This window comes from Pipistrellus hanaki, assembly GCF_964339955.1.
Source record: "Pipistrellus hanaki genome assembly, chromosome: 16".
Classification (NCBI taxonomy): Eukaryota; Metazoa; Chordata; class Mammalia; order Chiroptera; family Vespertilionidae; genus Pipistrellus; species Pipistrellus hanaki.
Window position 1 is genome coordinate 45,117,688 of NC_140518.1, and position 17,877 is coordinate 45,135,564.

The 17,877-nt window shown below is 44.1% G+C and overlaps 1 protein-coding gene across 1 annotated transcript in view; it reads right to left on the reverse strand.

The window, feature by feature from the left end:
- Positions 1-4,975: 4,975 nt before the first annotated feature.
- Positions 4,976-17,877, reverse strand: part of TEKT3 (tektin 3) — a 45,779-nt gene continuing 32,877 nt past the window's right edge. The window contains exons 6-8 of the mRNA XM_084861440.1: positions 17,104-17,326; positions 14,300-14,454; positions 4,976-5,290 (exon numbers count right to left, since the gene is read on the reverse strand). Of these exons, the coding sequence (XP_084717566.1) occupies positions 5,074-5,290; positions 14,300-14,454; positions 17,104-17,326 (595 nt within the window). The 3' untranslated portion in view covers positions 4,976-5,073. The remainder of the gene's footprint in view (positions 5,291-14,299; positions 14,455-17,103; positions 17,327-17,877) is intronic.

Genomic DNA, 17,877 nt, shown 5'->3' on the forward strand with positions numbered 1-17,877 from the left:
GGGAGAAATATGCTGCAGGAGACCCAGGCATATAGAGGTCAACCCCACAATTTATCTGTGTCAATGACCAGTAGGATACTAGAAAAGGTTGAATAAAAACAATTACTTGGTTTCTAGAATTAAGTACCTTCTATTAAATTGTTGGAAATTTTTTTCTGACAAAACAGATACACTCAAATATTATTTTTAAATTAATTAAAGATAGACTCAAAGGAGTTTAGAGTTAGGACTTTGCAATATTAGAATGAAATTATTGTGAGATTAATTTTTCAAAATATCACACCTTGATGAATATGTTGACAAAAATCAGACATTAGTTTTAAAATAATTTTCTCTAAAAATCCCCCCACAACTTTTGAGAATGTTGAATTCACTCCTAGAAAGAAATAATAAAAGTTTGGAGTGCACCTGAGTTCAGCACCTGACTCTTGATACTTACTAGTGGTTTGACTGGATTATTTTAGTTCTTTTTGTTTAAAAGGATATTTCTTTTTAAAAATATTTTATTGATTTTTAGAGGGAGAGAGAAATAACGATGTGAGAGTGCAACATCAATCAGCTGCTTCCTGCACGCACCTTATCAGGGATCAAACCCATAACCCGGACATGTGCCCTTGACCAGCAATCTACTTGTATAAAGGACGATGCCCAACCAACTGAACCACACCAGCCAGGGCTATTTTACTTCTTTTAACCTTCCATTTCCTCATTTTTTGAAATAAATAATTAAATGTATGCACCCTAGAGAATGGTTGTGATTATGAAATAATATATGTAAAGTTTCTCTGCTCAGACATTATTAACTGTCATTATCATTATATGTATTAATTTCAAGTTGTGATCAATGGCTCAGAATCTAAATCTCACTCATGTTTTAATTTTATATAAAATTTACAAAATTAAAAGTTTATTAAATGCTTCTTCCCTCAAATGTAAATCCATCAATATGACCACAGGGCTAAAATACCTAAAATGTGAACTTTGAAATTAAGTCCAATGATTTCACTTCACCTTACAGGAAGAAAACAAGTAATTAAGAAATAAAAGTAATTCTTACAGATCCCACAGCCTTACTCACACACAATGAAATTCATTTAGAATAGAAGTGAAAGGCTTTCCTCCCCAAAAAGCCCCTCCTTACTCTACCAGAAAGCCCCCAAACTGTTGTTTGTGTCATGGTCAGCAATTCGGAAGGTCCTTGCTAAACAAAACAATCTGGAAGCAAAATGCATTTCCTGTCAGCTCCTAGCAAAATAGCTAACAGCAAGGTTTTATTGACATTGAAAGATGAAGACCTGAGCTGAAGGACTCAGGGATGTTTGGAGCTGGCCCACTTCTCCATCCTGGACCCCCTGCAGCTAAAACCTTCCTATGGGATCCTAGATTCTTACCAGTCTGAACTCACATATGGCCTCAGAATTCTTCTCAATACTCAAAAAAAGTACTACCAAGGTCAAGAGCTGGTCTTCAAGGTGAAATAGATCTTGCACCCCAGATGAAAAGATTAAGCATTGTTTCTTTTCCCCATGAACTTACGTATACTAATATAGGATTCAGAAAATACGGTAAGAGCCCTCTGCCTAGAAGGCTGGTGTTGCCAGCACACCAATGGTGGAACCAGTGCTGCCGGGAACAGGTGAAGGGCCAGAGCTGGAAGAGTGGAGCCTGACAGGGAACATTTTGGGCACAACATAGAGCAGTAACTTTAATTCCTCCTGGTGTTTTGGGTCAGTCCTGCACAGAAGGAAGGAAACCATTCCTGTTTTCAGAGCAAAACAAAAATTATAACCTAAAACCAGACCCCACCTCAGCTATTTACAGTGTGAACTCAGGATTCAAAGGTGCCAGTTGAGGTGTTTATGACAACACTCTCCAGAGACACAAATGGAAATTACTAAAATTATAGGTGACTTGGCTATTTAGGGGCAGTTCCGCACACTTCTAAATTGGAATGGTGCTTGGGTAGGTGGAAGCCTTGGACATTCCAGCAGGCCTTCTGGAGGCCACACGGTATTAAAGATAGATCTGCCTGCCTCTAGAAAGCCAGGTCACATGTTGATATTTGCAGTCCTGCGGGTCTTAGACAGGATTCCACTCTGTGAGTCTTGGCTTCTCTTGGACTTCAGTGTTAGAATACTCACCCTCACCAAGTAGCTTCAGCATTTTTATACCAGAAACCAGATGTTTATTTGTGGAGTTTAGCCTTTGCCCACCGTTTAACAAAATAACAGGAAAACTAGACTTTTTCTATGTTGGAACTGTGTTTTCTTCCCATGACATTCTTATAATGCCGGGAACATATGTGTAAATAAAAAAGACTCCACCAGCATATATTCCTAAAAAAAAAAATAACAAAGTTATAACTCATGGAAAAGTTAGCAGATTTTCCATATAACAAAGATTAACATATAACAAAGAGACATGTGCTGCTTATGTTTACTCTTACTGTTGTCTAAAAATGAGAACCATCAGCACTCCGTTCTAATTGCTAAGTGTTTTAGTGGCACTGACATCTTTGTTTCCATTAGAAGCAAAGAGAATGACAAAACCTACAATTTTATTCCTAAAATGGTCTACTGAACCACAAAAATAACACTAGTAGAGGTTTATCGTGTTTTTGTCAGCTCTACTAGCACTTGGAGATATTGTGTGAAGTTGACTAACCAAGGCCTGAAAAACTTCTAAGAAACAGATGAAGAAGGAGAAAGGTTTAATGAGCAGTGGTTAGGGGTGAGTGCAAGGAGAACACAGGCATAGGGAGAGAGATGTTAATAGGTTGGGAGCGGGGGGGGGGGGGGGGGGGCGGTGCATACAAGTAAGCAAGAAATCTAAGGGGGAAAGAGAGAAAGGTAATCTCTCTGGTAATCTCATCTTCTAATTTCAGAGTTTCTAGATGGAGGGCTTCAAAGCTGACATGCACTCTACATCATATCAAATTGAATTCTGCATGATTAATGGAAGTTAAGACATCCTTAAAAGAATGAGCAGAAGCCATAAGAAAGGATTTTGGGAAGAGGAAGAGCTTTCTGGTGTAACTCCAGAGGCTAAATCATGAAGGAAACATTTACACCTTTTATTGTCTACAACAAAAACCATAAACAAAATGAAAAGGCACATGGCATGTAAAGCATGTGCTCAAAACCTATGACAAAAGCGTCATGACTTAGATACAGGGAACTAAAACTTAAGTGAAAAAAGGTAAATACTAGGGGTGTCAGGCAAATCACAAGAACAAGCCGTGGGCAAAAGAAATTCAAGAGCCCAGTGAACAATCTTCTACACTAGCTTCCAAAGGATGAGATGTTCAAGCATCAAGACCAGCTTCATACATAAACAGTAAAGCAAGAGAGAAAGGCTTCTGGGACAGACAAGCCTTCTCGGGACCCTGGCCCGAGGGCAGAGAAGGCACACTCTCAGGTGGGCACCTTAACAACACAGCAGAAAAGCCTTTTAGATTGAGTATAACTCCTGATCTAATGACTCCATATCTGTGAACTGACCTTAAGGAAAATATTAAAGATATTAGCAGATATCTAGAATAAATCATGGCTACATTGTTAATGAAGAGCAAGGCACGCTATAAATATCCGGTAATGGGAAATTGGTTATAGAACACCCTAGAACCTCAGTACACTGAAATATTAAAGAGCCATTAAAATGAAGTGGTGAAAAGATGTTTAAACACATGGAAAGGGTGCACATTAACAAGAACAAACAGCATAAGTGTGTTGAGGCAAGGAAGGCTCTGAAATGACCTGACATCTAGTGCTTTATGAGCGCTGGCTACTTTTCTAAGAATGATTCAATTTTTGAGAGAAAAATACAAAAAACACAGAAATAAAATCTGTGCATATCAACACATTTAATTAGTTCAGAAATTTGGAAGGTTTCTATTTTCTTCATTTGCTTACTGTATTTTCTGAAATTTCCACTGAAATAATATTTAGTGTTTTTAGAGATAAAAAAGGTTTAAAAAATCAGGTTGTATATTAAGAGCTAATGCAATGGAAACACATTTATAATATTTGAATAGAAAAAGGGAGATTACAAATCAGCAGTGTGATCCCAAATATGTTATTAATTATGTATTTAGGTATAAGTATTATAATAATACATATTTATAAACAAATATAAACATTACAATGCTCTATTTTTGCAAATAAGATTATATACATACATAGTCATAGAGAAATGATTGAAAGCATACACAATAGAATGTTGGACACATCAGTGATTATTTTGGGTATTGTGATAGCGAGTGCTTTTCGGGAGTTTTGTGTGCGTGTATTAAACACCCTGAGAGAGAGAGAGACTGTAGATCTTCCTGAAATTCAAGCCCACCCAGGGTCAAGGCCTTGGGGTCATGCTGGCCCCTCAGCACTGAAAGTTCCCAGGTCCTGTGATTTGTTTCAATATGCTTGCATTTCTGCTGTGTTTCCGCTGCCACCTGTCCAGAGGGAACTTCCATTGCTCAGTCATGGCTTCCATAAGCCTTCTCACTGCTCGCAGATGTCCAGCATCAGTTCCCTCGACGCCTCCACCAGGGGCTGAAGGCCCCCATGGTCCCAGGCATTGTGCTTGTACGTACCTTCCTATACACCCTGCCTTAGGAACCGAACAGCTCTACTGTGATCGCTCCAAATGCACTCCATGGTTTTCCACCTCTGGTTTTGCTCAAGCTGCCCCCACTACCACACACTAGAGGCCTTGCCCTCTTTCCATGTTGCCTTTGCGGCATTGCTCAGAACCCACCATATGTGATTCCCACTCCTCCCTCCCAGAGAAAATCAATGTTCCCCTTCCAGCCCACTCATGTTATACAATGGATAAAAAGAGCAATACAAATGAGTTTTTACCTTCTCTATTAGATGGATTGTATTTCCCTCTACCCTTCCCTTAGCTCAGAAGCCCAATAAGTAGGAAATTAAGGTTTGGATGCAAACCAAAGGCTTTCCAAAACAGGAGACTGTACATTCCATCAATGCAATCCTTTAATAAGTGAAAGGATCAGCGCAGGCTCCACAGCTCTGCTGCTACTTTCCCAGGAGTAAAGAAGCAGCTCCTGCTGCATGCCTAGCAGTAGCCCACCAGCCGGAGGGTGTTGGGGAAGCTCTTGCGCATCCCCATGCACTTCTCCTGGTCGATGTACAGAGTATTGGCTTTGACAGCCAGGTCGTGCTCCAGGGTGGCTTTGGTGTGGACCAGAGACTGCAGGGTCTCCTCGGCCTCCCTCAGGCGCCTCTGCAAGGTCTGGATGGTGTCATCCACCTCGTACACCTCGTTGACAAGGCTGTGGGAGAGAAGAAGCATCGATTAGATTAGCAGAGGTCACATTTCCAACAGTGGTTATTAGCTAGATTAAGGATGCGCGTGGTCAGTGAATTTCTATTGGAGGTGTGGCTGCTGCTGAGCTCAGATGGAGTCCCTGAGGCACACAGGTCACAGGCATCACAACTACTTCATATGGCCAGACTGCAAGGAAGAAACAAAACTGATGTGGGGCCAGGGCCACACCCACTCACTACACCCAGAACCCCAAAGGCACACTAAGCATATGTTGGGGACAACAACAAATTTTTCACACACACACACACACCCACACACACACTAAACTTTTAAACGCCCCAAGATAATCCTCCAAGGTCCCAGAGTAAATATACTTGTAAACGCTGAAAACTTAATAGAACATGTAAACAATGTATTAAATCAGCTACATAAATTGTGAAACAAATTGGAGTTCCAATTAGGTTGCAATGATAGAAAAAAACATGACACAGTTCTCATTAAAACAAAAAGGAAACCTTTTTTTTTTTTTTACTTCGTGGAAAAATCTAGCATTTCTTCAAGTTCTATGAATTTATATTGTTTTAATTTTTATGTCTTTATTAGCGAACCTTTCCTAAATGTCTGTTTTGCATTTCTTTTGTGAATTCTCTCTCTGTTTTGTGTTCCTTTTTTTCACTGAGATATTTCTATTTATCTAATTTATTTGCAGAGAGCTTTTTCAGGATCAAGCACATTGATTTTTTTTTGTCTGCTATCTTGTGGCAAATGTTTCCCCAATTTGTCTTTTGCCTTTTAATTTTGTGATGTTTTTATTATATGTAAGAGCTCAGTTTCTTATTGTTGTTTTTTTTTTAATATATTTTTATTGATTTCAGAGAGAAAGGGAGAGAGCTAGATAAAAACACCAATGATGAGATAGAATTATTGATTAGCTGCCTCCTGCACCCCCACACTGGGGGTCAAGTCCACAACCTGGGCATGTGCCCTGACTGGGAATTGAACCGTGACCTCCTGGTCCACATGTGTCAAACACAAGGCCCGCGGGCCAAATCCAGCCCGCCAGGCCTTGCAATGTGGCTCGCACCGCGCTGTCATCACTGCACTCCGCTGTCAGTTTATGACATTGTCAGTTTATGACTGTTCAGTAAACCATTTGGCCCGCAATTTAGGCTGGATTTTAGATTTTGGCCCCTTCTCTGATTGAGTTCGACACCCCTATCCTGGTCCATAGGTCAATGCTCAACCACTGAGCCATGTTGGCCAGGCAAGAGCTCAGTTTTTGTTTTTGTTTGTTAAATACATATTTTATTGATTTTTACAGAGAGGAAGGGAGTGGGATAGAGAGTTAGAAACATTGATGAGAGAGAAACATCCATCAGCTGCCTCCTGCACACCTCCCACTGGAGATGTGCCCACAAACAAGGTACATGCCCTTGACCGGAATGGAACCTGGGACCCTTCAGTCCGCAGGCCGACGCTCTATCCACTGAGCCAAACCAGTTTCGGTGGGAGCTCAGTTTTTACTAAGCCAAATCTCTTTTTTCCTTTCTGATTTCTTCCACTGTGTTTACATTTAGAAAGTATTTCTCTTCCCAAAGAGCAATTAAGAGCTCCTCTAACCACTGATTTGGCCAATAATATCTAAGGGAGATAATCACATAGTCAGTCAAGAGAAAAATAGAAAATAGATTATAAAAAGATAATTCTATGTAATAAAAGGCTAATATGCAAACTGACCAAATGGCAGAACAACTGGTCGCTATGATGCACACCAACCACCAGTGGGCAGATGCTCAACACAGGAGCTGCCCCCTGGTGGTCAGTGAGCTCCCACAGAGAAAGCACCACTCAGCCAGAAGCCCGGCTCAAGGCTGGTGAGCACAGTGGCTGTGGCGAGAGCCTCTCCCACCTCCATGGCAGAGCTAAGGAGCATTGAGTAGGCAGGTGGTAAGGGGCAAGGGATCCCAGACTGCGAGAGGGTGCAGGCTGGCTGAGGGGGACCCACTTCCCCCCAGTACATAAATGTCGTGCACCGGGCCTTTAGTAATAATAATAATGGTAACTCATTTATCAACTACTTTATTATATGTATAATATAGTACGTATTAAATGCTACTATGTAGTAAATAGATATTCTATCCTAAATACTTCATGTGATCAAAAGATTTAATCCTAATAACAACACTCTGAAGTAGATACTGTGATTATTACCATTTTACAGATGAGGAAACTGAGGTACCAGGACCTTAGGTTTTACATGAAATCCACACCCACTGCTATTAATTACCGTGCTGCTTCCCTGCTTGACTCTGTTCAGTGGAAAACACAACTTCAAATTCACCAAATTTTAACCAGTTATTCAAAGTTAAGGTTTTCTTCATTTTTGGAGTTCATTTATCAGTGGACTGGAGGTACACGAGATTAATTAAAATATAGTAATATAAAGAGGGCAGTGACGATGAACAAAAGGGATATGGTCATCCCTAGAGACAAAAAAAGATTTTGTGATCATAGAAAAAATATTCAGACCATATTAAAATCATTATACCAAGGCAATTTAATAGCTTCCCAGAACTTTGCAACTGGAAAAGCAATGTGAAAGGTCATTGAGCCTGGCTTCCTTATTTTACAGACGAGGAAATTAGGCCCAGAGGACTGCTGGACTGCCTTCCAGGGGCCCTCCGCCACGTGTGTGTATTGCTGCACACAACAGGAAGCTAAGAGGAAGTGGGGACCCAGGTGGCCATAAGAAGAACCAGCTCTCTGAGCTCCCTATGAGAAAAGGACAGAAGCAGAGACCAGGATATTGGACTCAACACACTGGACTCCTTTCGATAAGACCACCTCATTTCTTTCTTTTTTCTTTTTATTTATTTATTTATTTGTTTATTTATTTATTTATTTATTTTTAACATATTTTATTGATTTTCCCCCCTCCCTCACTGCCACACATCCCCTCCCTCCCCAGAGTTCCATGTCCATTGGTTGTACTTATATGCATGTATACAAGTCCTTCAGTTGATCTATTATCTCCCCCAGATCCTCCTCCCCTCCCCGCTGAAATCTGACAATCTGCTTGTTGCTTTACTGTCTCTGTATCTATCTTTTGGTTCATCAGTTTGTTCATAGCAGCACAATCTACAATAGCCAGAATTTGGAAACAGCCTAGGTGCCCGTCAGCAGATGATTGGATCCAAAAACCATGGTACATCTACACAATGGAATACTATGCTGCCATAAAAAAGAAGGAATTCTCATCATTTGCAGCAACCTGGATGGAATTGGAGAACATCATGCTGAGTGAAATAAGCCAATCAATGAAAGAGAAACACCACATGACCTCACTCATTTGTGGATAAGACCACCTCATTTCTAACTGTAATTCCCAAAGTGCAGGTTGCCTCATAGTAAACAGGATGCCCAGTTAAATCTGAATTTCAGATGCATGTGTAATTTTTAATTATAAGTATTTTCCTAATTGTGATAAAATTTTTATCATCTTGAGTATTTTTAACTATGCAACCATTACCACTATCTACTTATAGAGCCCTCTCCATCTTGCAAAAACTGTCTTCATTCAATACGAACTCCTCATTCTCCTCCCCCGACCTCTGGCAGCCATCTCCCTGCCCTCTGTCTCTATGAATCTGACCATTGTAGGGACCTTCTTGCGTGTGGAGCCACAGTGTTTGTCTTCTGTGTCCTCAGGGTCAGACCATGTGGCAGCAGGTGTCTGAATTCCCTTCCTTTTTAAAGCTAAATAATACTTAGTGCAAGGATTTTTACTTAGCATAAGTATTTTTAGTTTGTTGTATGCAATATTTGGGGTATATATACTGAAAAATTAATCATTATTTATCCGAAATTCAAATTTAACTGGCTGTCCTGTTTTAATTTGTAAAATCTGACACAGGGCCAGTATAGTGCCAGGCCCTGTGGGCTCTCACAGCCTGTTATGATTATTAAAATGGCACCAAAGCAACAATTTTTCTACTCAAAATCCATCATGCACTCCTTTCCTACAGGGAGAAGTGTCATCTTAAGGAGTTGTACAAATCACAGTTGCTGTTGAGGTTGGGGGTGAGAGGGTGGAGAGGCCAGGAGAGGGAGCCTTACTTTGTATTCTATATAGATCTGTACTATTTGAATTTATTTAAAAATCAGAATACCACACCCACCCACAAAACAAACAAACAAACAACTTTTGGAGAAAAAAACAGGAAGGTGAAAAGTGTGACATAAAAGTATAACAAAATAATTTCTTCACAGTGTTATCTTGTATTGAGTAGAAGAGTATGACTAAATGAGAGGGAAAACATTAATGTCTAATAATAACGTATGCTATAGCCAGGTGACAAAATAGTATGCAAGCAATGCTTATAACAACCACCACCACCACCTTGTGCTTGCCGTGGGAAAGGAAGCCCACAGCACGATGCTGGTTCAGTCAGGATGTTAAATCTCATACGCAGAAAGATCCCAGTTTTGTTCTTGTGTATGCTGGTAAATATGACAAATAGCTAACATCGCCTATTCCTCGATGACATGAAGAATTAAGGATGGTTTTTATTCCTTATTTCATTTTCTGATATTTCTATCATGAGCTAATACTATTCTTAAAAGCAGAAAGAAAACAATAAATCTTTTTCAAAAAGGAAACACAATTTTGAGAGACTTGACCTCTCTTTGACCTTCAGAGAGGTTTCTGGCATGACTCAGCTGATCTACACAACTGGAAGCACCGCCTCTCACTTGGACAGCACAACCATCACACCATGACCTTTTCACAAACTCCAGGAGGGTCCCACCATGCCCTTGTGCTGGACTCACCCTTCCTGTTGGCCATGCTAGGGCGTGGCTGACCCAGGTCTACGCAGGGCATGGAGCAGGTGGTGTGTCCCATCCCAGGCAATGGCTATGTCATTCTGAGAATGCTGAAACCAAAACCCTCTGGTGATCGTGACCAGCCCTCTTCCTAATAGCCCATCCCTCAGTCATAGTCTTGTTATTCCATCTCACATGCAACACAGAGTCCTCCCCTGTGCTCTGTTGGCATGCCCTGGGACGTGCTTGCTGTCCCTGACCTCAGTGCCTTCACCCTTCCCATCCCCTCAGCCCAGCACTTTACCCACCACCCATCTGCCCCCATCTGCTGATGTATGCCATACTCAAAGCCCAGATAGAGGAACAGACTTCTTCCTCACATCCACAGTGTGGGTGTTCCAGGAGCACTAGCGCCCTGAGCCAATTTTGCTTGAGGCTGAAGCCAGCAGCCCTTCCGGAAATTGACAGGCATGCAAAACATACTTGTTGGATGAGGACCAACTTCAATGTCCCAAGTTAGGAAGGTCACTGTGGGAGGTGGGGCATTACCCAGAGGTCCAAGTCCACCACAGGGTCTTTCAAGAACAAGAACCGGACCCCAAGTGATGAAGACTGTGCTGGAGGGAGCCTGGAGGGGCCTGGATGGGCCTGCAGGTTCAGCTTCCCATCCACCTGCAGGCAGCCTGAGAAGAGGAAGGACACTGCAAAGCCCCCCGCCCCTCCGCCTCACCCCAGACCCATAGAAGCAGCAATAAGCCATGAGAAATATCCACACCACCTATCTTCTTTCATCTTAGACCCTGAGCCTGTTTTCTTACATGGGGAGGGATGGAATGGAAACTTCAGGGATAAGTTTCTTCCAGTCTGGGATTGCTAAACACAGAACAGATATAAAGCATGTTTAGCTGTTGTTTAGGTCACGTTGGGTTGAAACTAAGTCTTTGGTGAGGACCCTGGGGTATAAAATATCACCGGGAGAGAAGCAGGCCTCCCAGAAGGCAGCTGCACATGCGGCGGTGGGCTCCGTGCCCGGGGCTGGGTATGGTCACACAGGGCCTGCTTCTCATCTCCACCGCCCCTGCACCCTGCCTCTGCCTTCCAAAGGAAAAGTGAGGCCCCAGGAACAAGAAGATATATGAATATTTACTCCTCGCAGCCAAACCATAGTCTAGTGGAAGATCTAGCTGAGGGAACTTTTGAAAATATACATATTAAAATATCAGGGTTTTTTGTTTGTTTGTTTGTTTGTTTTTAAGGAATTTAAGACACATAGAAAGTAGGCAGTTAACACCCTGTGCCCCATTGCTGTGTGAACCCAGATGGCAGGAGGCCCCTCCCTCCACCTGCGCCATTGGGGACACATCCCCTCCCTCACCCACACTTCACTCTGGCTCCTGGTCTTGTGGCTGTCCTGCAGAAACCTCTCATTTGGAGGGAATTACAGAATTGAAAAACATTTGCATTCAAACACAAATAAGGTGACCATAGTTAAAAAATGCATCAAGATTATTTAAGTGAAGCAGAGCCTGGTCTGGCCGGCCGCCAACGATGCCAAGAATGTTTACAATTACTTTTGAAAGGACCCATTTAGAACATTTTAAATGAAAATAAAAGTCTTGAAATGAAAACAGCAATTTTTCTCAGCCCTCCGTCTTTTGAGTTTGTGGGCTTATTTTTCCTTCTTCTGGCGGGCCAAAGGGCTGCTTTCAGAATCATCAGTGGAAGAGGAAAAATACTCCCCTCCCCCAATAATAATCCTAAATTCCGCTGTTGTTAATTCTGGGGCCATATTTTTGGCAATGCTATTTTAACAAGAAATCTTTATGGAAACAAAAGCAGGTTTTGTCCCGAAGCCAGTGAAGGAGCAAGGGAAGTAGACACACTACAAAGTCGACAGGAAGTCGGGAAAAGCAGCTCTGTGTGGCCGCAGCAAAGGAGGAAAAGAGTGAACGCCATTCAGCGCTGTGAATGCCCCGTTGTTTGTGGGGCCAGCCCACCACTCCAAACCCTTCTGAGAGCGCCCGGCTTGTGCTCGCAGTCTGAATTCTACTGCCACATGTGAGGACGCGGGAAAGTTTCTCAGAGCATGAAACTCCCCTTCGGTTTCTCCTAATCATAGTTGCATGCAGCCACAATCTGTGCCCCGGCCCTCCCTGGCCAGATGAGTGTGCTCTCTGGAGTGCAGACACTGCACACTGCCCATGGGACCCACCTGGCTTCTGGAGGGAGTGCAGCCTGACCTAAATAATGGGCTCTGGACCAGAGTGGTCCCAGGGAACTCCCTTTGAGAAACATGTAGCTGGCTGAACGCCTCTGTGACTGTGGCCTCAGACAACAGCTCCCCTGGGAGAAATGCAGTAATCTGTCTGCATGCTTTCTAACGTGTGCTTCCGAGCACCTGACACAGACCCCCAGGCTGTGCGTGTTCAATGACAACCCCTCCTTGGCTCTGGGTCTCATCCTCCTCTCTTCCTCAGAGAGAAATGAGGATGCAGGACCTGCATTGCTGACTCACCCACACGGGCATTGCAGTCAGAGGAGATCAGCTACGTGACAGGGGACGGTGAAAACACTACAGTGAGAAAGCTGGGGGAGCAGAAGAAGCAAGCAGCTTGTTTGGATTCACACTGTGGCTCTCCTTGTACCATCAGGTGCCACATGGACCAGGTCACTCAACCCACTTCTGCCTCGGTTTCCTTATAACCTGAAGATAATGATGGAGATAAAGTGCTCAAGACAGGGGACAGTGCAGAATGAGATCACTGGTGGTGCAGCTGTTATTACTGCCTCCATCACCATCTATATTGTTATTTTCATCATTGTCAGCCCCACGATCACTCTTTCCTTTTCCCCCAGAAAACCCACTGTCTTTGTGGTGAAGCTTAGGGTCGTTTGACCCCTTGGATAAAGGATGCATGATGACATGGGGATTCTGTCCTGGGCAAGGGACAACAACTGCTGGCATCTCTCCCCAGAAGCAGCTCTGCATTTCAGGGCTCCCCGTTTGCCCTGGCAGTGGCTCTGCCTCTGCAAAGAAGCGCTTATGACCTAAGAATAGCAACAATGAAATCCAGAGAGAAAAGGCAGAAGAAGGCATTTAGAAATTAGAAAGAAAGCCAGAATTAAGGGGGGATAAGGGGCCTGGCCAACAACTTACAAGCCCATCCTAAAAGGAGCCTTCAGAGGTAACAAATACACGCAGTGTTTAGTAGATAAACGATGGTGTCAGATTCCTTCTGCCGTGTGTGCGCGGGAGACGTATGGATGAAGACCAGCTGGTCTCAATTTCTACTGAGAATAGAACAAGCTGAATGATTCTAAAAACCTTTTAGGGGTTTCAGGGGATCATGAGGATGCTCTTAATGACAAGGGCAGTTGTATTAACTACCAAAGAGGCCAAAGAGAGTAAAGGGCAGAGCAGAGAGAAGGGGTCAGTGGGACTGTGATGTGGGTCCCTTTTCTGACAAGTCTCGGGCACTTAGAGTAAATACACAGCAGACAGCAGACAAGCGCACTCTGCCATGACTAGCAAGGAACTCCAAATCCACCTTGGCCTCTGAATAATGCCAACTGTTTATCACTTTAAAAAAACAACAACACATATTTTATTGATTTCTTATAGAGAGGAAAGAAGAGTGATAGAGAGTTAGAAACATCGATGAGAAAGAAACATTAACTGCCTCCTGCACACCTCCTACTGGGAATGTGCCTGCAACCAAGGTACATGCCACTGATCGGAATTGAACCTGGAAACTTGCAGTCCACAGGCTGATGCTCTATCCCCTGAGCCAAACCGGTTAGGACTGTTTGTCACTTTTTGTGTGTGTAATGTTGATGTCTTTTTCTTGTTTAAGAAAACTATGGTAAAATATACATATAGAATGTGCCATCTCCATTGCTTCTAAGTGCACAGTTCAGTGGTATTAAGTACATTCCCATGCTATGCATCCACCACCAACATCCATCTTAAGAACTTCTATCAAACTCCATGAACCTAACGCAGTGGGCATGGGACGCCAGCTCCCGTCAACAATACTGACAAGGGCCCAGCAATGAGCATCACTGTGCTTTCTCATGAGGTGCGGTGTGTTCGAGACAGCGCTTTCCTGAAGAACAAGGAGCCAGGCAGGCTGGTGCACTGTCCCAAAGGGCCCTGCTTTCCCCTGCAGGGTGCCCCCTCCCCGCTCACCGCAGCTGGGCCATGTCTCTGCACAGCTCGATGTTCGGTCTCCTAGTGCGCTCATCCAGCCTGGTCTGGGCCACCTTCAGGAAGGCAGACTTGTCCTTGATGGCCTTCCGGATGGATGCTATGGTCATTTCGGTCAGGAAAATCTCTTGCAGTGTCTGCAGAGAGAGAAGCAAATGCCCAATGCCGAGCTGTGCTGTGTGTTCCTCCCACCTGCTCTTCCTCCTGCCTGTCCATGGCGGGTGGCCCACCTGCTTCTTGGGATGGGGAGGTGGGCTCCCTGAGCACGCCCGCCCTCTCCAGTCTCAGCTCCAGTCCCAGCCTGAGCTCCAGCCCCAGAGAGCCTGGGCTAGGGCAGCTCTCTCTCTTCCTGAACCCGTCTTCCTGACTCCTAGTTTGGGGGGCGGGGAGAGGGGGCATCAGCCAAGGTGGTAATTTACGTCAGATGGGCAAGTGCTATAAATTAGAGCTCCTTTATTTCCAGACCACCAGCTTCTGAAATGTTTCCGCCAGATCACCAGTTGTAACTGAGGTAAGTGAGGCTGTGAGGTTTGAGTGGCCCTAACTTCCCTCCTCACCTCACTTGGTCCTCGCCCCTTCTCTCTGCTCTCCCTGCTCACTAACCTCACAGGGTGTCTTCCTGCTGGTGGGGATTCATCTTGAAACAAATGGAGGTCTAGCTGCAGGGAATCTCAGTTGCAAGAGGGGGCACTGGCAGTTTTGTAGTCCTGACTTTATATCCTTTATTCTTAAAGTGGCCCCCTTCCCCCAAACCGAGTAAACATGGCCCTCTGCCTGGATCTCCTCTGTGAAGTGAGTTCCCCCTTCCACTAAGCTCTGAAAACCTTCCCTTCTCCTCCAGCTCAGACCTCTGCCCTCTTATTTCTCCACAGCCCCTTCCTATCACTCTCCCACTTCCTCTTCCCGTTCCTTTGGCCTGAGACACACTCAAGTATCACCCAATTCCTCTAAATCTGTCTGTCTACCACCACACTCACCAGTCCCAGGGGGTGCTCCCAGCTGTGCTGTCTCCCCAGGCTCACTGCCACGTGCTCACGCCTGCCTGCACTTCCTTCTCTCCCTACTCAGTAGCCATGGAACTGTCTCTGGCCGAGCTGCCCTATGAGACTGTGCCCTCAAAGCCAGCAAAGGGCCTTTCTGAAGCCCCCTCCCCTTGAGTCCCTCACCTGGCATAGTTTCTCTGGCCAACTGCTGTCCTAATTACTTGCCATTCTAACTCTCCCTGCTCACTTCCAGTGCAAGGTGCTGTCCCCAGACCATTCTCTGCTCCACCCTTTCTCCTATCCCCTGCCGAGCTCTCCCATAATCGCACAGATTCAGGCTTGTGTACCCCAGGAACTCTTAAATCTGTCCCCTAATCTTTGACACCCCCCCCCCCCCCCCCCGCCCCGAGTCCCAACAACCTCTGCCCTGTTCCTACATCAAGGCCCTGCTCTGGAGCTTCTGCCTCTCAGGCTGCACACAACTGCTGCTTCTGCTAAACACATTCTCTGTAGCCCCGAGGGCTTCATTCTGCACCTTTCTGATGCAGCTCATCAGTTTCTATGTATGTGTCTTATCTCACTGTGAGATACAAGATGGCAAGGTCAAGGTGTCATTCACACATATATCCCCTCAAGTGCCTGCCTTGAAAGCATTTTTGATAAGCTGAATTCTACCCTCTCTGCCACCCTCCCCCAAATTCATTTGTTAAAGTCCTAACCCCTGGCACCTCAAGCTTTGATTGTATTTGGAGATGTGACTGAGTAAAAGCTTGGGTTAGAACTCGTTAAGTTCTAATCCAACGTGCCTGGTGTCCTTATGAGAAGAGGCAGTTAGGACACAGACACATGCAGAGGGAAGACTGTGTGAGGACACAGGGAGATGATGGAGAGAGGCTGGACCTCAGACTTCCAGCCTCCAGACCGTGAGACAGCAGATCCCCACTGCGCCTTGTTTGGCAGCCGCAGCTAACACCGGAGTAAGTACAGTTTGGGGAGCCAAGGGGCTCCATCCCATCAGTCTTCAAATGGCTCTTACCTTTCCATAATGTCTGCAGTCTGGGGACAAAAACTACATTTTATACTCCGTCTGCCCTTCACAGTCGGCAGCACACGCTCCCACTCAGTAAGTGTGTGTTACCCTAAGAAAGCGCCCCTCAGAGGAAGGACACCTCACTGCATCCTGAGACCACGGGGCCCTCCAGGGGCTAACATCACTCCCAAGTGACATGACGACTTGTAAGGTTCTTAAAAAAAGAACTGACAACAGATGCAGCATAAGCCACAGACACAACAAGGGCTCTGAGACCGACGCCAAGTAAAGGGAGCTCCCTGGTTATCTTGAGACATATGAACGCTGATGGAGCCCTTCATTTTATTGTCCTTGTAAAACTCTTACACTTAGAGCACTTAGAAAGCTCCATATCAGGAACACTTTGAACCACCTAATAATTTCCAGTATTTGCTTTTGTATTCCAGAAAAAACAAGTGCCTGAAATAATTCAACAGAAAACATTCCTACCATATGTTCTAATAATAAGTTCACTTCCTAGTTACATACAGTGATTCATTAAGCTTTAATAATATTTTTGTTTCTGTTAAAAATATTAGGAAGCTTTTATTACATAGTGCATTCTTTGTGTTCCCAAAGCCAGTGGGTTCCAATTTCAGTCTGACACCTGACTGCCTTCTAAAATAAATGGTGCACTTTGTACTGTTTTTAATTTCTCTTCGTCTGTAGGGAGGTGAGCGCCCTGGTCCCAGAGCCCCTGCAACGCCCATCAGCTCAGCTGTGGCTTGACTTACCTTTGCTAAGTGAACCTGAATCTTGCTCTTAGCATCAGCAGTCTCAGCAATGCGATTGGTGAGGGCCAAGTTTACTTTGTTGAACTGATTCCACATCTCATTTGCAGTCACAACCAAGAGGTTTTGAATGTCGCCTCTTAGTTTGGCTGAGGCTGCTCGTTCACTCTGAGAGCGAAGAAGATTGTCATCTGTGAATTTGGCCCATGACTCGGGCACTGAGACCCTGGACAAAGGAAGGAAAGCCAGACAACAGTGACAACGATGAACTGGCAATCATCCATCCCAGTAAGAGAACCCGTACACCGATCCTGGCTCTAGTGCCCCAAACGCAAACATCAGAGCAAAGCTTAATTTAAATTTTTCTTAATTGCTTTTTATTTTACTGCTAGCCAATTTTCTATAAATCCAAACCACAAACTGACTCCTTTACTAGTTTTGGGGAGAAAAGGGGGATTGGTGGAGTATAAGGGTAGTAGGTTCATTACAAATGTGTCACACGTGCTTAGTAAGCATATAAAAATAATCCACATCAGGAATAACCAAAGAAGCAAGGAAAACAACAACATATTAGTTAATAAGCCTCTTATCAAAAAGGAAAGCATGAAGAGAATAATGATTTGCTGGTTAGCTGTGGAGAGAAACTCATCTTCTGCAGGTAGGAACGCTGAACTGGTGCAACCACGGAGGAGGGTGAAAAGTCAATGTGCATGAGGTTCTTTCTAATGCGTATAACCCAGAATATTCACTTCTAGAAATATTTTTATTGAGATATAA